Genomic DNA, 22277 nt, shown 5'->3' on the forward strand with positions numbered 1-22277 from the left:
ATTGTCCATATTATCTCCTTTGCTGGCTGGATTCGTTTTTCCATTCCATTATACACTGCTCGTTTCCATGGTTATGACCACCCTGCAATTCAGCATCAGTGGCCATGTTTGCACACTATAGCAAGAAGCGCTTTTTTTTTCTATAGTGTACAATCACGTCCACCGCTGCTAGATTGCAAGGTGGTTGTAACCATTGAAACGAGCAGTGCATAATGTAGTTGAAAAATTTGTCTAGCCAGCAAAGGAGGCAATATGGACAATCACAATACATATATAATAAATGCCACTTGATGAAGCAAGACAACCCCTTTAATGATAAGTTGCTTACAACTTAACCCTTCACTGCACCTTATATTGGCACAGACAATACCAGGCAGGAGAAAGCGGGGGGGGGCCCTTTAACAGGCCTAATACAATAACACCCAGGGGGATGTACAACTTTACTCATCCCTGCAATATAAAGAAATCATTCACAATAAAAAAGACAGAATACATTCTTGGCTTGATCAGCATGTGTTAAGGCTTTTGTGATTGTAGGAAGGTAAACGTGTCAGTTCAGTATGTACAGCACACCCACACACTGTCATAGCGGAGTGTAAGGATTGTCTATTGCTCGTATATGGCCCCTTGAGGCAGAGTCCATCTCGTAATCAGATTCCCTCTGACTGCTTGACTGTGCCCTCCCGGACTCACTGCGTAGGAAGTTCCGTTCCAGCTCCTCTGGCGGGGGAACTAAGTGGAAAATCTGCTCAGAGTAGGAGCTAGGGTGCATGTCATCCGCATAGGGGTTTCTCCGTAGGTTTGGTTGATGGAAGTGGGAAACACTGTGTTCCAAACTTGATCTCTGGATTGGCAGTGGGAACAGTAACGGACTGACTGTGGGGCTCTGGTCTGTGGGATAGAGACAAAAAGTTATTAGGAACTGGTTGTCATAAAAGTTGAGTTTACTATGTTTCAATTTAATACTCTTAAAACGAACCTGACAGGTAATTTCTGCAGCCTTATGTAAAATCAGCAGATGGTAGAGAAAGAGAAGGTGAGCTCTGCGATATTTCGATTTATATGATTACTCTACTCCCAAAAAGTAATTGACAGCTTTCCCTGCATCATTCTATATTTGTAGAAGGCTGCCAATCACTGTGTGTGGGCGGAGCTACTAGGACTCTCACAGTCTTTTCTAGGAGTCCTGTCAAACTACTCTGCCCTTTACTTCAAGATCCTCCTCCTATCATATAAACCAGGCATCCTCAAACTGCGGCCCTCCAGCTGTTGCAAAACTACAACTCCCAGCATGCCAGAACAGCCTACAGGTATCAGCCTACAGCAGGGCATTGTGGGAGTTGTAGTTTTACAACAGCTGGAGGGCCGCAGTTTGAGGATGCCTGATATAAACGTATAAATCACAGTGCTCAGCTGCCCTCCCTCTATCAGAAGCTGATCAGAGCAGCAAAAAACACACACACCTGACTGGTTCACTTTAAGTGCACTATGGTGACTTGAGTAGATGTTAAATTATTTGGATGCTCTTCATATGCTCATGTATTTGTGAGCTGAGCTATCCTAAGGCTGCCCATACACAACAGATTAATGTCCTCCAAACCAGCCAATTCTAGTAGGATTGGCCAACTGTCTAATGTGTATGGGGTGCTCCTGGCTGTGTATGGGGCTTGTCGTGAGGAACAGCTTTCGGCCAAAGGAGCATTTGGCTGAAAGCTATTTAAAGTGCATAGCCAAGCTAAGTATTTACAAAAGCTATAATCAGTATACAGATAATGGCACAATAAGCTTAGCAGCAGCTAGCTCACATAGAGGAACATAAAGTAATAAATGAACTGTGAAAAAAGTGACAACAGCAAAAAGTTCAATTATTTTTATTAAAATGATTCTACATTATATATTTGCTGACTGCACTGTGTTTTAAAGTATATTAGCTTAAAGTAAAGCTCAACCTTTCACTAACACAACGTTGTTCGCCTGAGGAACATCTGAGGCTGCCATCAATGAGTCAATTCAGTTCTGAAATGAAAACTTGAATGAAGAACAGCGAGTTCTGAGCTAGACACAGCTGCACACAAATAAAACCTCTCTTATTGTCGGGAGAACCTATACGATTTGGGTTTAATCTCTGTGTTAATATTAGAAATTCTTATTACTTTAGGAAGTACTGATAAAACATTCTACTTTCAGCATTGTGACAAGCAACAAAATAGGTCACTAGTTTCAGTTATATATAAAGGCTTCAACTGCACATTTCCATAAATGTCTCACCAATGTACTTGGCAACTGGACACATTAGGAGGAGATCATTAAAGGGGGTTTTCCAGGATTTTACAAGTGATCACCTATCCTCAGGATAAGCCATCAAAGTCTGATCAGCAGGCGCCCGACACCTTGCACCCCCACCAATCTGCTGTTGTGGGGTAGCTTTGGCACTAGAAGTCAGCTATGGAACTACACAGCTCCGTCCATTGTGTAGTAGACGGAGCTAGTTACTGCAGCACTGCTCCAAGTCACCTTACAGGGAGCAGCGCTGCAGTAACCAGATCCATTCCTTACACAGTGGACAGAGCTACTGCAGAATAGCTGACTACCAGGGGTGGCATGTGCCAGACTCCTGCTGATCAGATATTGATTGCCTATCCTGAGGGTAAGCCATTACTTGTAAAATCCTGGACAACTCCTTTAAAGAGCATCTGCAGATCACATATGCAGGCACATATGAACATGTGGCCAACACAGATGCCTTCAGCTGCAAAGTGCACATTTAATAGGTCAGCCAGTTTCATAGGTACAAATCTGCTGACAGATGTCCTTTAAAGCCTCATGCACACGTTTGTGGAACACGGACCGTGTGACACCGGCCTGGATTTCTTCTGCGTGCACAGCGTCATTGGTTGCTATGACGCTGTGCGCTTCCTGCTGCCGCCGCAGTACAGTAGTACACTGGTATGATCTATACCAGTTTACTACTGTACTGCGGCGGCAGCACGAAGCGCACGGCGTCATAGCAACCAATGACGCTGTGCACGCAGAAGAAATCCAGGCCGGTATCACTGGGTCAGTGTTCCACGTACGTGTGCATGAGTATTAAGACTGATTTTTTTTTTTAATACAACTCTTAATCTGAAGTGTGGTGGAGTAAGATGCACAGGCCTTAGCACATCTTTGCAGAGTCCACACGCCAGAAACTGAAATCTATGGCAGGGTCAACTTGCAGGATAAGGCCTCTTGCACACGACAGTGGTTTGGTTCCGCATCCAAGCTGCATTTTGTGCAGCTTGGTGCAGACCCATTCACTTCAATGGGGCAGCAAAAGATGCGGACAGCACTTTGTGCGCCGTCCGCATACAGTGCTCCATTCCGTGGCCCCGCTAAAATTATAGATCATGTCCTATTCTTGTCCGTTTTGCGAACAAGAATAGGCATTTCTATAATGGACCGTCTGTTCCTTTCCACAATTTGCGGACCGCAAAACACGTCATGTTCACGTGCAAGATGCCTAACAGGCTGAACTAGATGGACAGATATCTTTTTTCAGCCTTATTCACTATGTTACTATGAGCCACAATTCACACCGTACATTATGATGTCTGTCAGTCTGTGGTGGACCCACTCCTCCCACTAAGCCTTGCCTACTTCTTTGAAAAGTGGGGAGAGTGGCAGACAGAAAAAACTAAAAGTTGCAAATTTTGCACAGAAAAGTAAAAGTTGAAGATTCATATGAACAGGAGCAAAATCACTCAAAAATAACAGGCACAACATGAATGAATCAATCGGATTTAAACTTTTTTTTTTCTATGGAGTCGGGAAATAAAATGCGTACTGTTCCATTTTTGGAGGATTTCTAAGTAACACAGGACCACACATAAACCTCTCTCTCCATGACGCAGATAAAGTCACCCTCTCTGTGTTCATATGCCAAAAATCCACACATTTGACTGGTGGAAGCTTATGGAAACAATGTAACCATTTTACTGATTGTAGACAGTCATATGAGCCGTGTGTACTGTACACTAACACATTAATAAGAGAATGGAGTGCACTTTTACCTTGTGAATGAACAGCGGACACTACATAGCTAGACAACTTCACGTCCCCGGCAGCTCCACACTCTAGTGGTATTGGGTGCAAACGGAAGTAGTGAAGCATTTCTACTACAGACAGGAAACGGAGGTGCTGGACCCGGCACAGACCTCTTTCTGTCAAAGTGAGACGCAGATGCTAGAAAATACATAACGGTACAGTATTTTAGTTTATCTTACAGTATGCAAGTGTATCTTTATATGAAACCTTCAAAACTAAAGGATTTTGCAAATTAAAGCTGTTCTCCAGAAATACATTATTAATGCTAGAATAGGAGGTTCCTTAAAGGGGTTATCCAGCTTATGAATGAAAATGAAAACTGTATCAAATGTTACAGAACAACAAAATAAACAGCACTCTCCTTTCCCCTAGCAATACAGCCCAGCAGCATCGGGGGGGGTCCGAGTTTACAAGCAGCTGGCTGCTTGGCGAGTGGTCACATGACCCATCACCACATAGCTATGGGAACCACGATGCCAGTAATACAGTATGTGACCACTATGGGCACTGATTTACCAGGGCTACCTTCAGGAATTTCAAGGCCCCGTATAGGCAAACCACATGGGTCTCCCCACACTGGCCCTTCTCCCATTCATAGCCATAACTTTTTTTGTGTCAGGCCATTTTGCCAACACATAAGCAAGATTTTAATTTTTATTAACTTTCATTATGGATTAATGAAGGGAAAAAAATTGAGCCATTTTATTTATGCTGTTTACTGATCAACACTTAATGTGTTCACTATATTGTACGAGTCTTATGATTACAGAGATAGCAAATAATATTTTGTGATATTTAATAGTAAGTATGTTACAAAAACACATTATATTGCAATGGTTTTTGTTCCTTGTTTTTTTTTTTAGTAAAATCAACTTTACAGAAAAATTTTACCATAAAAGAAAAGCTGTAAAGTAAAAGTTAAATTTTTCTGCCATAATTTTAACTAAGCAAATAATTTTACAGGTCTCTGTTGGAAATTGAAACCCAGACCTTCTGTATAACAATTAGTAGCCTTACCACTAACTCCATATAACTGCTCTGTTATAATTAAATTATTTTCTGAGCTTAAAAAGCTACTAAACATTATTAATAGAATTACCTCTATAACAGTGTAGTTCAATAGTATAGTGGGTAACCTCTTGCTTGCCCTACAGAAGGTCTAGGGTTTAATCCACAGCAGAGACCTGTAAAATAATTTCTTGGAAAATGCATCTTTTGGGAAGTAAAAGTTACAATATTCTACAAAGTAAGTGTTACTGAAAAAAATAACTGAGCAAAAACTATTCCGAAACTATTTTTGATACATGCACGTTATTAAATTTCACAAAACAGTATTTCGTATCCCTGTATTCAGAATAACCTGTACAATACAGTGAACACACTATTGATGGTGATCAGTAAACAGCATATATAAAAATGCCACCTTTTTTTCTTCAATTTAGAAATACTATTTATGTAATATTATGCCTGTGAAGAAAACATTAATGCCATTTCGTAGCAGAAAACCCCATCTTTTCAACAGTGCAAATCTATAGTGCAGTGGTTAACATGCTGTCTGGCATGCAGAAGGTCTGGGATTCAATTCCCAACAGAGACCTTTTCTTTACTAAAGGTCTGTGTGTTGGGAGAGGGCCTCTACTCCCAACCCACATCAACGGACAGGGCCACACAGCTTCATTAGCATTCACTGCACTGAAGTAAATACTACTGAGGCTGACAATTGGACGTGGCTGGGCCCATCCCTCAGCTGACCGCAGTACTGCCCTGGTGGTGGCCCTGGCTGCAGCAGTCACATGGTGGCGGCTTGTAAACAATGACAGGATGAACTGAAGATAGTTGTACATCTGTATATATAAACCACATAGAACATGAACAAGGTCTTGAAGATGTCCTTACCTTAGCTCTGCCTTGGAAATTAAATGTGAGGACATACTCTCCTCTGCGGGTTTCACTTTGTCTCACAAGGAAGACTCCATGTCCCTCAGATCCCTGGAATTGAACAAGTTGTGCTGCTTTGACCCGAGAGATAGGTCCATGAAACCATGGATATGGTGACAAGAAATGGTCAGTTTTGTGATAGCACTGCTCTGGAGGCACAAAAAAGGCAGCACCTGAGAAGAATAATATTTAGTAGATATTACCATATTATACAGCTACTTTGTATCATTAAAAAAGGTTTAGAATTTCAATTTGCATCATGACGAGCGCAGCAAGAAACTAGACACACCTTGGGAGGCTGGGTAGGGAGCGTATTATGGGGTTGGGTTAAAAAGTAATAAAAGTAATGATTTGGTTATGAATTTGTATGAAGAATATTGATGTATAATAAAAATAAAGAAATTAGACACTCTTAGAATAGATTAAAGGTTTTAAATCGCAATATACGGCATGTGGGGGTGATTTTTTCTCCTTTATACTGTTCTTAGCAGTTCCCAGGTTGGGGAGGCACACGCTGCATGATAGTTACTCGGCCTCTGAAGCTGCCTTTGGTGTTATAAACAGTCTCAAAAATGGCAAAAGCTTTTTGATAAATATAAAGGAAGTCAGATGTGACATTTTTTTCTAGACCTGCAATCCGACTTTTTAATGCATGAAACGCAATACTGAGCAAAGCTACAGATAATGTAAAATGGATGGTGGGTCTGCAGCATTATACATTATGAGATAATTACAAATGCAATATTTTATAATAGCAGCTTCTCTCATTGACAACCTGGTTAAAATATCTGTATTGGCCATAAAAACATGCCATTAAATTACCAACTGACTACTAAGGTCTTCTTATGTATTTAAAACTTTAGTACTACTTTTTGTTTTATTTGTTACTATTAAAATGACTTTAAATACACTAAAAAGTTTACATATAATTAGGGTTGTTGCGGGTATCGAAATATCGATACTTTTTTTTTTTACATTTGTCGATACTAGGCTGCCCTACTGCGCAGCCTAGCATCAGAGAACATGGAGCGCACTGCTGTCAGCGCACTCATGTTTCCTCAGCAGCACAGGCGAGAAGGAGTCACTCTCTCCCTCCCCCTGTGCCGCCGCTGCTGCCAATAAGAAGAGAGAGGGGCGGGCGCACTGCACCACCAATGATAGTAGAGGACCTTTCATGGGTCAAAACATTGTACACTAACTATCTGGATATGTAGAGCGGCGCCCAGGGATCTCACTGCACTTACTATTATGTGCTTTGATTGGACAGCGCTACAGCCAGGGAAATGGAACGCCCATTGAGAAAAAGGGCAGTCTCCTCCCCATTGCTCCGATGCTAGCAATTAGCATACAGGGCTGGAGAATATACCGGGTCCACAGCGGGCGAACGGAGCGGCGCCCAGGAATAATAGTAAGTGCAGTGAGGTCCCTGAGCGCTGCTCTACATGTCCTGATAGTTAGTTTACAATGTTTGGACCCATGTCCTCTTTAACCTTTAATACAGGAGGCAGGAGCCGGCAGCAGAATCACATAGCCGGCACCCTGCCTCTTACAGGGAGCTGCGATCAGCGGCAGTTAACCCCTCAGGTGCAGCACCTGAGGGGTTAACTGCCGCTGTTCTGCTGCCGACACCCGCCTCCTGTATTAAAGGTTAATTATCATTGGTGGCGCAGTGTGCCCCCCCTCTCCAGCATTAAAAACATTGGTGGTGCAGTACAATATAAAAATAAAAAAAATCTCCTATGCGGTGAACGCCGGAACAGCAAACAAATTGAATAAATGAGCGATTCACAATTTTTTTGTAAATGCGGAATTCACGTGGCTTTTTTGGTGTTTTATTTTTATCGAATGGTATAGAGCAGCGGTCCCCAACCGCCGGGCCGCGGCCCAGGACCGGGCCCTGGAAGATGGTTTGCCGGGCCGCGGTGATCAGGGCAGTCTTTAACTCTGTACTAATGAAGCGCTTCCATTATGGAGGCGCTTCATTAGTACAGAAGGACCAGGAAGCGGTGAAGGATCTGTACTCACCACTTCCTGGTCCACGGCTCGGCTATCGGCTGTGCAGGGCTGCGCACAGCGTGAGGTCGCTCTGTGACCTCACACTGTGCGCCGCTATACACAGCCAGCCGACAGCAGAATGAAGAGGATCGCGATGGTGACCAGGAGCAGGAGAGGTAAGTGTTTTTTTTTTTTTATTTACACTAGGGGCTGATGGCTGACCTGGGGGACATATGACTGACATGAGGGGCAGGCATATGGCTGACATGAGGGGCAGGCATATGGCTGACATGAGGGGCAGGCATATGGCTGACATGAGGGGCAGGCATATGGCTGACATGAGGGGCAGGCATATGGCTGACATGAGGGGCAGGCATATGGCTGACATGAGGGGCAGACATATGGCTGACATGAGGGGCAGGCATATGGCTGACATGAGGGGTGGCTTATGGCTGACATTGGGGGGCTGATAGATGGCTAAAGGTTTGGGGGTTGATCTGAGCCATTGGGGGTCTGATCTGAGGTCTGATTAACATTGGGGGTCTGATTGCTGGTCTGACCTGAGGTGTAATGAAAAATATTTTTTCCTTATTGTTCTCCTCTAAAACCTAGGTGCATCTTATAGGGCGAAAAATACGGTACAGTGCAGCAGAGACCATAGTCAGTTTATATAGTGTTATATATTTTAATATGCACCTTGTGTTTTGTTATGCGCGTGAATCAGTCAGCCCCGCCCACTCCCTAAGCGCCCCCCCCCCCCCCCCCCCCCCCCCCCCCCCCAGAACCGGGTGAAAGGGGCCTTAGGGTTCAACATTGAAGACTGAGATGTGTAACTGCGTGACCTAATTTGATACAAAGTTTGGCCATGTTGGAGGAAACAAAGGAACATACATAAGGGTACTTTCACACTAGCAGCAGGACGCATCCGACAGGCTGTTCACCTTGTCGGATCCGTCCTGCCGCCGCTCCGTCCCCATGGACTATAATGGGGACGGGGGCCGAGCTCCAGCGCAGCACGGCAGTGCACGGCGAGAGGCTGCATGACTAAAAAGTCGGACATGCAGTACTTTTAGTCCGGCGGCCTCTCGCCGTGCTGCACCGGAGCTCCGTCCCCGGTCCCATTATAGTCAATGGGACGGAGCGGCGGCACTGTGAAATAGCGGCAGGACGGATCCGACAGGGTGAACAGCCTGTCTGATCGGTCCTGCCGCTAGTGTGAAAGTACCCTAAGGGCATTTATCAAAGAGATTATGGCACTATTGTGGTGTAAAAACGTTGCAAATTATGGCACAGAACATATTTGGACAATAATTCATGACTTTTCACTTCTCTCACCACTTTGTGGGGAATACAATATCTCCTTATGGAAAGCACCTAAAACGTAGTGGAATCTTATCAGCCATGCTATTCTCCTCGGGATTTCTGGGAAGACGGTATGCAAATGAGCTCATAACAAGCTCTGCCTTTAATGCTAGCATGTATAAGGGAGATATCCTATGTCAATGTTTGACATGTTGTAAAAGGCCTTGAGACATGACATGGATAATAATTAAGGCGGCACCTCATCTGCAGACAGATGTTTTAGGCAAAGCTTGTTAAGAGCTCATTTGAATACCTTCTCACCACTTCCCGTCAATCTGCCCATCTAAATGTGCTACTGATCACCCGATGAACAAGCGCTCGTTCATCTGGTGATCCTATCATTCATGCAGGCACCATCAATCAGCAGATCGTGTGGTCTAAACAGCGATCTGCTGCCCAGAAACAAGGATGGTGATCCCTCATCCTCATACTGTGGAGGTGATCGCTGCATGTAAATACAACTCTTCACCTCCACAGAAGGAGCAGCCAACTGTCAGGAGGGAATGCTTCCTTCCCGACAATCAGCTGTAATATGGTGGGATGCAAACCTGCCTTAAGAGATAAGAAGAATACTGGCACTTTACCTCCCAAGATAAAGAACACATACTACTCACAAGGCATGAACAAACCTTGGCTAATGGAATTGGTGCTGCCACTATTGGGATTCTGCGAAGATAGATCTGAAGGAGAAGACACCTGCATCTCTCCATCAACCTCCTCTGTCCTAAAATAAAGAAATTGGATTTTAGCATAAACAGAGATCAAGTATAGTAACATTATTCACACAGCAGGTTTGTTGCTAGCATTTCTGCAAAGAAATCTGAATGGGGTTGTTTTAGTGACAAGCACTTGGATTTCTGCAAGCCCTATTCAGATGAATGGACAAGCTGTAGAAACTCTTGTACCAAATCTTCCACATGTGACTACCCCAAGATCCTAATGTTGGCAATTCTGACATTGTGCCATCAATGCAATTAAATGAAGAATCTTATACTACATTCACGTGATCCAGAAAACTAAAAATCTGTGCAGAATAATAAACACACTGCAGCATGTTCATTAATACAGCAGGTTCCAGGTGGAATAGAATGAATACATGCATGAGCAAATTAATTACAATGGGTCTATTCTGTACACAGGTCCGCTGGCCAAACTGTGGCAGAAATACATTTGCATTTCTACAGCAGATTTTCTGAAAAAATACATGTTAAATTTTCCAATAGCATTTCTGTGCCAAGTGAACATGAACTTAAAGGGATTCTGTCATCAGAAATGAGCCCTATAAGCTAAACATATGGCGATGTCCCTTGTAAAACACGGAATCCTAAAGTGAGTTGATCAAATGCCCCTGTGGCTCTATATTCATAAAAAAGCGGTTTATATCACCTGTCAATCACTTCAAAATGTGTCCAAGGGGACGTCTCAAGGTGAAAGGTGCCCGGCTGCAGCCATCTCGTTTAGGTGCCCAGCGCCGCCTTTTGAGCTGAAATCGCCGCCCTCCCTTTCATTCAATCCGCCTACCTCAGGTGACTAACCTTCCTTGTGCCCGCCTGTGAAGGAGCCCAGCACCGCCTATGTCTCCTCCTTTCATCTACGATAAGATAGCCATAATCTCACGATGCGCGAGCTTGCGCAAGCGCAGTGTCGGTATAGTGTTCCTTCCCTGTGCTGGCATCAGCCTCAGGGAAAGAACTGCGCATGCGCGAGCTCGCGCATCGCAAGATTACGGCTATCTATCGTTGATGAAAGGAGGAGACATAGGCGGTGCTGGGCTCCTTCACAGGCGGGCACGGCTGGGCACAAGGAAGGTTAGTCACCTGAGGTAGGCGGATCGAATGAAAGGGAGGGCGGCGATTTCAGCTCAGAAGGTGGCGCTGGGCACCTAAACGAGATGGCTGCAGCCGGGCACCTTTCATCATGAGATGTCCCCTTGGACACATTTTGAAGTGATTGACAGGTGATATAAACTGCTTTTTTATGAATATAGAGCCACAGGGGCATTTGATAAACTCACTTTAGGATTGCATTCAGATCTATATAAGTACATTAGGGTCACCTTAGGCTCTAAAAAACGCAGTGTTCGCCCGATCAGGCCTGATCTTGTGCGCACACTTGCGTTCAGTCTGCCCCACCGCAGTGACAGAATTTTTTTTTCTGATCACTGCAAAAACACTGTAAAATCGCTGCGCCGCTATAAAGATCACTTTTCAGCTTTTTGGATCTTTATTAGCGATCGCAGCTTTACTTCGCAAGCACTCCTTTTTACTAAGTAGGTTTGCTCTTTTTCCTGGGTAGTCTCAGAGGAATACCCCCTAAATTTTGTGAACCCAAAATGTCAAACAAGGGGTATTCCGCTGAAGAGGCCTACAGGATTTTGGCCGTGATGGATGAAAGCGATGGGGACGCCTCACCCGCTGAATCCAGTGGTTCAGAATATGAACCTGTAGACAGCAGTGGCACTCTAACCGCTAGCGAAGATGACGAGGTAGAGGTCCCTGCTACGGTCAGGCGTACCCGATCCCATGTCAGGGTTCTGCATACCCCACATGATGAGCCTCATTTGCAGCTGAGTGGTGCTAGCGCTGATCTTGTTTATGGTGCGGCATACACCAGCAGCGCAGCACATCCTGGACCTTCTACCAGCACTGCCGTATTCCCTGGTGAAGTGGCAAGCACCAGAAGGGCAGTTCCAGCTGGTACGGTGGCACGTGCAATAACTCCCCCGTCGCAGCCACCGCGTTCACAGGCCCGTAGAGCCCTTAGTCTCCCAGAGGTGCTGGCAAATCCTAATTGGCACTCCGCTGCTTCCGCCGCACCCATATTGCCCCCTTTCACCGCCCAGTCTAGAGTTTGCGTGGAGACGGCTCATTTAGGATCGGCCCTTCAGTTTTTTGAGCTGTTCTTCACCGCGGATCTCTATGACCTAGTTGTGGCAGAAACCAACCGCTACGCCACACAGTTTATTACCGGCAATCCGGAAAGCTTCTATGCCCACCCTTACCGGTGGAAACCAGTCACAGTTTCCGAGTTAAAAAATTTTTGGGGCCTTATCCTCAGCATGGGTCTAACTAAAAAAAAAATAAATTCGGTCCTATTGGTCTAAAGACCCAATACATTACATGCCCATGTTCTCTGCTGCAATGTCCAGGGCACGTTTTGAGGTCATCATGCGTTTTATGCATTTCGCTGACAATAACACCTGTCATCCAAGAGGCCACCCTGCTTATGACCGGCTCCACAAAATTCGGCCCCTCATAGACCATTTGTCATCCAGATTTGCAGATGCGTATACCCCTAATCAAAACATCTGCATAGGCGAGTCCCTAGTACATTTTACTGGGCGCCTTGACATAAAACAGTACATCCCCAGCAAGTGCGCCCGGTATGGGGTCAAACTGTATAAGCTCTGTGAAAGGGCCACAGGCTATACATATCGTTTTAGGGTCTATGAGGGAAAAGACTCAAAACTGGAGCCGGTCGGATGTCCTGACTACCTGGGAAGCAGTGGCAAGATTGTCTGGGACTTGGTGTCACCCTTACTCCACAAGGGGTACCACTTATACGTGGAAAATTTTTACTCAAACCCCTCTCTGTCCACGACTATAACCTTCACATGGGAAAGGTGGACTTCAATGACCAGATGTTGGCTCCCTATTTAGTTTCCTGACGCACCAGACGCTGGTATAAGAAGGTGTCTGTATAGTTGATTCAATTGACTGTATATAATAGTTTTGTTCTCTACATTAAGGCTGGGAGAACAGGATCCTTCCTAAAATTCCAGGAAGAGATCATTTCGGAAATCCTGTATCCAGGAGGGTCCGTGCCCCAAGTCCCTGATGTAGTGAGCCGGCTACATGGCAGACACTTCCCGTCTGTCTATCCTGGTACCCCAACTCAACGTTCGCCAAGAAAAAGATGTTGTGTCTGTAGCAGGGGTGGAATAAGGCGTGCCACCACCTTTTTTTTGTCCTGACTGTCCTGACCAGCCTGCCCTATGCATAGGGGAGTGTTTCCGCAAGTACCATACACAGGTACACTATTAGTATAGGGACTGCGTGACACAGGACAGGCACACAGGGGTCTTAGGGCCCTTTCACATAGAGCTGCCACAAACCTCTCCTTTCACCTGGGACAAAGTGCATAATGTACTTCGCCACATCTCTGGGCGATTTGCGCTTTGCAAATTGTCCCATGGGGAAGGAGAGGTTTGTCCTCTAAAGGTAAAAAAAAAAAAAAAATCACAGGTAAGCAAAAAAGTTATTGTTCTGTTTCAAAAGTTTATAAAAGTTAATGTTCAGTTCAAATGTTATATAAAGTTAATGTTAATAAATTTATTGCGTTGCGGCCTGTTTTTTTTTTTTTTTTTTTACCTTCTAGGTGGACCAAGCGATCAACCAGCTGCAGCACTGATGTGCATTCTGACAGAAGCATTGCGCTGCTGTCAGATTACACAAAAGTCGGTGTATGCGGCGCTGCAAGACGAGATTTCTCCTCTGCAGTAAAAAAAGATACGTTTGCCGAGGCTTATGAGCTGAGGGGCGGTGTTCATATACTTTGGCAAACATTTTTTATTAAAAAAAATAAAAATCCCAGCAATGATTTATTCATCCACATCGATTGATGTGAATGGAGAAATCGGGTTTGCCAGGGCATACGAGCTAAGTGGGTTTGGATGTTGGGCGGAGCTCCTATGTCCTGGCAGACGCCTTTCCCCTCCTTTTTTTTGGCAGAGATTTTTTCATCCACATTGATAGATGCGAATGAAGAAATCTGTGCTGTTCATTTTTTCTTTCAGCCCAGAGGCTGAACGGAAAAAAATATATATCATTACCCGTATGCTCAATATAAGGAGAATAGCAGAAACTCCTAATGCTGGCCATACATGTAATGATTGCGGAGACCCTCAAATGCCAGGGCAGTACAAACACCCCACAAATGACCCCATTTTGGAAAGAAGACACCCCAAGGTATTCGCTGAGGGGCATATTGAGTCCATGAAAGATTGAAATTTTTGTCCCAAGTTAGCGGAAAGGGAGACTTTGTGAGAAAAAAATATATAAAATCAATTTCCGCTAACTTGTGCCAAAAAAAAAAATCTTCTATGAACTCGCCATGCCCCTCATGGAATACCTTGGGGCGTCTTCTTTCCAAAATGGGGTCACATGTGGGGTATTTATACTGCCCTGGCATTTTAGGGGCCCTAAAGCGTGAGAAGTCTGGAATCCAAATGTCTAAAAATGCCCTCCTAAAAGGAATTTGGGCCCCTTTGCGCACCTAGGCTGCAAAAAAGTGTCATACATGTGGGATCGCCGTACTCAGGAGAAGTTGGGCAATGTGTTTTGGGGTGTCTTTTTACATATGCCCATGCTGGGTGAGATAAATATCTCTGTCAAATGACAACTTTGTATAAAAAAATGGGAAAAGTTGTCTTTTAGAGAGATATTTCTCTCACCCAGCATGGGTATATGTAAAATGACACCCCAAAACACATTGCCCAACTTCTCCTGAGTACGGCGATACCACATGTGTGACACTTTTTTGCAGCCTAGGTGGGCAAAGGGGCCCAAATTCTAAAGAGCACCTTTAGGATTTCACAGGGCATTTTTTACACATTTTGATTTCAAACTACTTCTCACGCATTAGGGCCCCTAAAATGCCAGGGCAGTATAACTACCCCACAAGTGACCCCATTTTGGAAAGAAGACACCCCAAGGTATTTCGTGATGGGCATAGTGAGTTCATGGAAGTTTTTATTTTTTGTCACAAGTTAGTGAAATATGAGACTTTGTAAGAAAAAAATAAATAAAAATACATCATTTTCCGCTAACTTGTGCCATAAAATAAAATTATAGGAACTCGCCATGCCCCTCACGGAATACCTTGGGGTGTCTTCTTTCCAAAATGGAGTCACTTGTGGGGTATTTATACTATCCTGCCATTCTAGCACCTCAAGAAACATGACAGGTGCTCAGAAAGTCAGAGCTGCTTCAAAATGCGGAAATTCACATTTTTGTACCATAGTTTGTAAACGCTATAACTTTTGCGCAAACCAATAAATATACACTTATTGCATTTTTTTTAATCAAAGACATGTAGAACAATAAATTTAGAGAAAAAATTATATAGAAATGTAGTTTTATTTGAAAAATTTTACAACCGAAAGTGAAAAATTTCAGTAAATTTTGATTAATAACAAAAAAAAAGTAAAAATGTCAGCAGCAATGAAATACCACCAAATGAAAGCTCTATTAGTGAGAAGAAAAGGAGGTAAAATTCATTTGGGTGGTAAGTTGCATGACCGAGCAATAAACCGTTAAAGTTGTGGAGTGCCGATTTGTAAAAAAGGGCCTGGTCAATAGGGGGGTATAAACCTGTGGTCCTTAAGTGGTTAATGTATAAAAGCCACACACTGCAGATCAACAGGTATGCTCCCCTGGAAGTGTCCCCCAGGCCCCCATACGTAAGACACTACAACTTTTAGATCCATCTCCAGGCGATGCTTTCGTCATGGACTGTTATGGTGCTCTAGGTGCAATGCATTTGACATATCAGGTTTGCTGTGACTGAGCTTTTTTTTTATTTTTTATTGAAGAATCCCTTCTTAGACTTGTTCTTAGATCGGTTTCTACAGGTAACCACATCTGCACTACCCATAAAAACATCACACCTACAATAGCACCTTTGGTCAGGATAGGCAGGGGCATAAATACCACCACAGCGGCTACTATGGCGCCAGAGGTGTCGGGGGCGCCTGGCCGCAGAGCCTAACCTATCAGACAATCAGAAGAGAGGAGGATGCACAGTACCACATACACTCTATGCAGTGCCTCCTCCAGATCATATGTATGTGTGTACATATATGTATAGATTAGTTTTTTCTGTATGTATGGTACTGCAATTATAATCAGTAGGAGAAGGCTGTATGCACTATGATTTATTTATACAGGACTGGCCCTTTAAAGACCACTAGGCCTAAAATATGTCAATACTTCCTGTTCTTTGAGGGCAGCCACACTGGCCATAGACACAATGCTCAAAGGGAACCTGTCACCGGGATTTTGTGTATAGAGCTGAGGACATGGGTTGCTAGATGGCCGCTAGCACATCCGCAATATCCAGTCCCCATAGCTCTGTGTGCTTTTATTGTGTAAAAAAAACGATTTGATACATATGCAAATTAACCTGAGATGAGTCAGAGCTTGAAAATATGACTCTTCTCTGGTCACACAAGTAAGATATGACTCTTTTATGTTAATTTGCATATGTATCAAATCGGTTATTTTACACAATAAAAGCACACAGAGCTATGGGGACTGGGTATTGCGGATGTGCTAGCGGCCATCTAGCCACCCATGTCCTCAGCTCTATACACAAAATCCCGATGCCAGGTTCCCTTTAAGGGTGTACAGTTGCATTCAGCTTGCTACACGTAGACATTTTATCACACTATAAGAATCACTGTGAAATCGCTGCTTAACCCCTTCATTTTTCACCATCCTGACACAGCCTATTTTTGCAAGTCTATTCGCTCATCCCTAATTATGGGAAAGGGGTGTTGTTGTTTTTTTAAATTATGAAAAACACTTTAACTCTTTTTTTGCAAGTCTATTCGCTCATCCCTAATTATGGGAAAGGGGTGTTGTTGTTTTTTTAAATTATGAAAAACACTTTAACTCTTTACTTTTGGCTGGCATATACAGCAGGGGCTCGGCTGTCAGGAACAGCTGGACCCCTGCCGCTGATTGGTTGGGCGCAGCACCTGCACTTGCCCAATCAGTGCACCATACCTGTATGATGGCTGTTGGAAAGTCACTTTCTGATGCGCCGTACATGTACTGCGGATGTTGGGAAGGGGTTATCCCATATTACTATGCAATGAATAGGGCATTGCAAATGAGGAATTATTCCAATATACATGCATGTTCTTTTTTTATGTAATTACATTTTCCTCACTTGTATCGCCCTCTGCTGTTTATTCTTCTGTCCACCTCCTGCATTCAGAGGTGGACCTGCTCCCTCCTCTCGTTACTGATGTTGTGATCTCACAGGGATTAGACACCTTTCATTCATTAATTCTTACTTCTCAATTCATAGAAATATTAGCTATATCTGTCTCTAGACAGAGAAGGAAATTGTGGGGGCATTACATACTTTAAGTATCTCGAGGAGGAAGGGGTTAACGAGAGTTAAAGGGGTTCTACAGTTATTTTAAACTGATGATCTATCCTCTGATACTAGTCGTGACGTCACTGGGCGTGTGGTAAACAACGAGAAGGCCGCGGCGCTACTGCCAGCACCGCTGACTTCTCAATCAGCTGATCGGCAGGGGTCCCGGGTGTCGGACCCCCCGCCGATCAGATGCTGATGATCTATCCAGAGAATAGATCATCAGTTTAAAATAACTGCAGAACCCCTTTAGTTGCAATGCTTCCCAGGAGATGCAGGTGCTTGACAAGCTTCTACTCAATGACAGAAAGGGAAGAATGTCCTCAAGATAAGTGGGTAATAAAAGGTTTTAAATTTGTGTGATAATCTGTGTGGTTTTCACTTAGCGGTCGCCATGCACAGAGAGCTCTTAATCAAAGGAGATTCAATTGGTCCAGCAATGGCCTGCAATATTTGCAAAGGTTTAATAGTCCTTTTTATATGTCAGCAGCAGACAATACAGAGGGATTTTGATGTGTCATCTCTACTCCTTTGCTTACAAGTGAATGAGTGGTAAGAAGAATATGCACTTTCTGCTTTATTTTTAAAGGGGTTGTCTCACTTCATCAAGTGGCATTTATAATGTAGAGAAAGTTAATACAAGACACTTTCTAATGTATTGTGATTCTCCATACCTCTTCCCTTGTTGGCTGGATTCATTTTTCCATTAAACTATACACTGCTCGTTTCCATGGTTACGACGACCCTGCACATGCTTGCACATTATAGGAAAAAGTGCCAGCCTCTTTGGTGGTCAGGACCATGGGAGTGTGCATAGGCCAGTGCTTTTTTCCTATAGTGTGCAAGTACGGCCACTGCTGATGGATTGCAGCAGGGTGATCGTAACCATGGAAACTAGCCTTGTATAAATTTTATGGAAAAATGAATCCAGCCAGCAAAGGAGGCAATATGGACAATCACAATACATTAGTAAGTGCCTGGTATTAACTTTCTGTACATGATAAATTCCAGACAACACCTTTAAGGCTATGGGCTTAATACCTTAACCACCTCCGGACCGCCTAACGCAGGATCGCGTTCCGGAGGTGGCAGCCCTGCGCAGAGTCACGCATATATGCGTCATCTCGCGATGGCCGAGATTTCCTGTGAACGCGCGCACACAGGCGCGCGCGCTCACAGGAACGGAAGGTAAGAGAGTTGATCTCCAGCCTGCCAGCGGCGATCGTTCGCTGGCAGGTTGGAGATGTGTTTTTTTTAACCCCTAACAGGTATATTAGACGCTGTTTTGATAACAGCGTCTAATATACCTGCTACCTGGTCCTCTGGTGGTCCCCTTTGTTTGGATCGACCACCAGAGGACACAGGTAGCTCAGTAAAGTAGCACCAAGCACCACTACACTACACTACACCCCCCCCCCCCCCCCCCCCCCGTCACTTATTAACCCCTTATTAGCCCCTGATCACCCCTGATCACCCCATATAGACTCCCTGATCACCCCTCTGTCATTGATTACCCCCCTGTCATTGATCAACCCCCTGTAAAGCTCCATTCAGACGTCCGCATGATTTTTACGGATCCACTGATGGATGGATCGGATCCGCAAAACGCATCCGGACGTCTGAATGAAGCCTTACAGGGGCGTGATCAATGACTGTGGTGATCACCCCATATAGACTCCCTGATCACCCCCCTGTCATTGATTACCCCCCTGTCATTGATTACCCCCCTGTAAAGCTCCATTCAGATGTCCGCATGATTTTTACGGATGCACTGATAGATGGATCGGATCCGCAAAACGCATCCGGACGTCTGAATGAAGCCTTACAGGGGCATGATCAATGACTGTGGTGATCACCCCATATAGACTCCCTGATCACCCCCCTGTCATTGATTACCCCCCTGTAAAGCTCTATTCAGATGTCCGCATGATTTTTACGGATGCGCTGATAGATGGATCCGATCCGCAAAACGCATCCGGACGTCTGAATGAAGCCTTACAGGGGCATGATCAATGGCTGTGGTAATCACCCCCCTGTCATTGATTACCCCCCTGTAAAGCTCCATTCAGATGTCCGCATGATTTTTACGGATGCACTGATAGATGGATCGGATCCGCAAAACGCATCCGGACGTCTGAATGAAGCCTTACAGGGGCATGATCAATGACTGTGGTGATCACCCCATATAGACTCCCTGATCACCCCCCTGTAAAGCTCCATTCAGATGTCCACATGATTTTTACGGATGCACTGATAGATGGATCCGATCCGCAAAACGCATCCGGACGTCTGAATGAAGCCTTACAGGGGCGTGATCAATGACTGTGGTGATCACCCCATATAGACTCCCTGATCACCCCCCTGTAAAGCTCCATTCAGATGTCCGCATGATTTTTACGGATGCACTGATAGATGGATCCGATCCGCAAAACGCATCCGGACGTCTGAATGAAGCCTTACAGGGGCGTGATCAATGACTGTGGTGATCACCCCATATAGACTCCCTGATTACCCCCCTGTAAAGCTCCATTCAGATGTCCGCATGATTTTTACGGATGCACTGATAGATGGATCCGATCCGCAAAACGCATCCGGACGTCTGAATGAAGCCTTACAGGGGCATGATCAATGACTGTGGTGATCACCCCCCTGTCATTGATTACCCCCCTGTAAAGCTCCATTCAGATGTCCGCATGATTTTTACGGATGCACTGATAGATGGATCCGATCCGCAAAACGCATCCGGACGTCTGAATGAAGCCTTACAGGGGCATGATCAATGACTGTGGTGATCACCCCATATAGACTCCCTGATCACCCCCCTGTCATTGATCACCACCCCTGTCATTGATCACCCCCCTGTCATTGATCACCCCCCTGTCAGGCTCCATTCAGACATTTTTTTGGCCCAAGTTAGCGGAATTTTTTTTCTTACAAAGTCTCATATTCCACTAACTTGTGTCAAAAAATAAAATCTCACATGAACTCACCATACCCCTCACGGAATCCAAATGCGTAAAATTTTTTAGACATTTATATTCCAGACTTCTTCTCACGCTTTAGGGCCCCTAGAATGCCAGGGCAGTATAAATACCCCACATGTGACCCCATTTCGGAAAGAAGACACCCCCAGGTATTCCGTGAGGGGCATATTGAGTCCATGAAAGATTGAAATTTTTGTCCCAAGTTAGCGGAACGGGAGACTTTGTGATAAAAAAATTTAAAATATCAATTTCCGCTAACTTGTGCCAAAAAAAATAAATTTCTATGAACTCGCCATGCCCCTCATTGAATACCTTGGGGTGTCTTATTTCCAAAATGGGGTCACATGTGGGGTATTTATACTGCCCTGGCATTCTAGGGGCCCCAAAGCGTGAGAAGAAGTCTGGTATCCAAATGTCTAAAAATGCCCCCCTAAAAGGAATTTGGGCACCTTTGCGCATCTAGGCTGCAAAAAAGTGTCACACATCTGGTATCGCCGTACTCAGGAGAAGTTGGGGAATGTGTTTTGGGGTGTCATTTTACATATACCCATGCTGGGTGAGAGAAATATCTTGGTCAAATGCCAACTTTGTATAAAAAAATGGGAAAAGTTGTCTTTTGCCAAGATATTTCTCTCACCCAGCAAGGGTATATGTAAAATGACACCCCAAAACACATTCCCCAACTTCTCCTGAATACGGCGATACCACATGTGTGACACTTTTTTGCAGTCTAGGTGGGCAAAGGGGCCCATATTCCAAAGAGCACCTTTAGGATTTCACAGGTCATTTACCTACTTACCACACATTAGGGCCCCTGGAAAATGCCAGGGCAGTATAACTACCCCACAAGTGACCCCATTTTGGAAAGAAGACACCCCAAGGTATTCCGTGAGGGGCATGGCGAGTTCCTAGAATTTTTTATTTTTTGTCACAAGTTAGTGGAAAATGATGATTTTTTTTTTTTTTTCATACAAAGTCTCATATTCCACTAACTTGTGACAAAAAATAAAAACTTCCATGAACTCACTATGCCCATCAGCGAATACCTTGGGGTCTCTTCTTTCCAAAATGGGGTCACTTGTGGGGTAGTTATACTGCCCTGGCATTCTAGGGGCCCAAATGTGTGGTAAGGAGTTTGAAATCAAATTCTGTAAAAAATGACCTGTGAAATCCGAAAGGTGCTCTTTGGAATATGGGCCCCTTTGCCCACCTAGGCTGCAAAAAAGTGTCACACATCTGGTATCGCCGTACTCAGGAGAAGTTGGGGAATGTGTTTTGGGGTGTCATTTTACATATACCCATGCTGGGTGAGAGAAATATCTTGGCAAAAGACAACTTTTCCCATTTTTTTATACAAAGTTGGCATTTGACCAAGATATTTATCTCACCCAGCATGGGTATATGTAAAATGACACCCCAAAACACATTCCCCACCTTCTCCTGAGTACGGCGATACCAGATGTGTGACACTTTTTTGCAGCCTAGGTGGGCAAAGGGGCCCATATTCCAAAGAGCACCTTTCGGATTTCACAGGTCATTTTTTACAGAATTTGATTTCAAACTCCTTACCACACATTTGGGCCCCTAGAATGCCAGGGCAGTATAACTACCCCACAAGTGACCGCATTTTGGAAAGAAGAGACCCCAAGGTATTCGCTGATGGGCATAGTGAGTTCATGGAAGTTTTTATTTTTTGTCACAAGTTAGTGGAATATGAGACTTTGTATGAAAAAAAAAAAAATCATCATT

The 22277-nt window shown here is 44.3% G+C and overlaps 1 protein-coding gene across 4 annotated transcripts in view; it reads right to left on the bottom strand.

The window, feature by feature from the left end:
* Positions 1–240: 240 nt before the first annotated feature.
* The window catches only part of SH2B3 (SH2B adaptor protein 3), a 148633-nt gene continuing 126596 nt past the window's right edge, over positions 241–22277 (bottom strand). For 3 of the 4 annotated variants that reach the window (XM_040416108.1, XM_040416107.1, XM_040416109.1), the window contains 4 exons: positions 9993–10102; positions 5980–6194; positions 4050–4221; positions 241–891 (listed from right to left, as the gene is read on the bottom strand). In XM_040416108.1, coding sequence (XP_040272042.1) covers positions 584–891; positions 4050–4221; positions 5980–6194; positions 9993–10102 — 805 coding nt within the window. In that variant the 3' untranslated portion in view covers positions 241–583. The remainder of the gene's footprint in view (positions 892–4049; positions 4222–5979; positions 6195–9992; positions 10103–22277) is intronic. The other variant, XM_040416110.1, reaches the window with a different exon arrangement.

The sequence above is a fragment of the Bufo bufo genome, chromosome 2 (genome assembly GCF_905171765.1).
Source record: "Bufo bufo chromosome 2, aBufBuf1.1, whole genome shotgun sequence".
Taxonomy (NCBI): domain Eukaryota; kingdom Metazoa; phylum Chordata; class Amphibia; order Anura; family Bufonidae; genus Bufo; species Bufo bufo.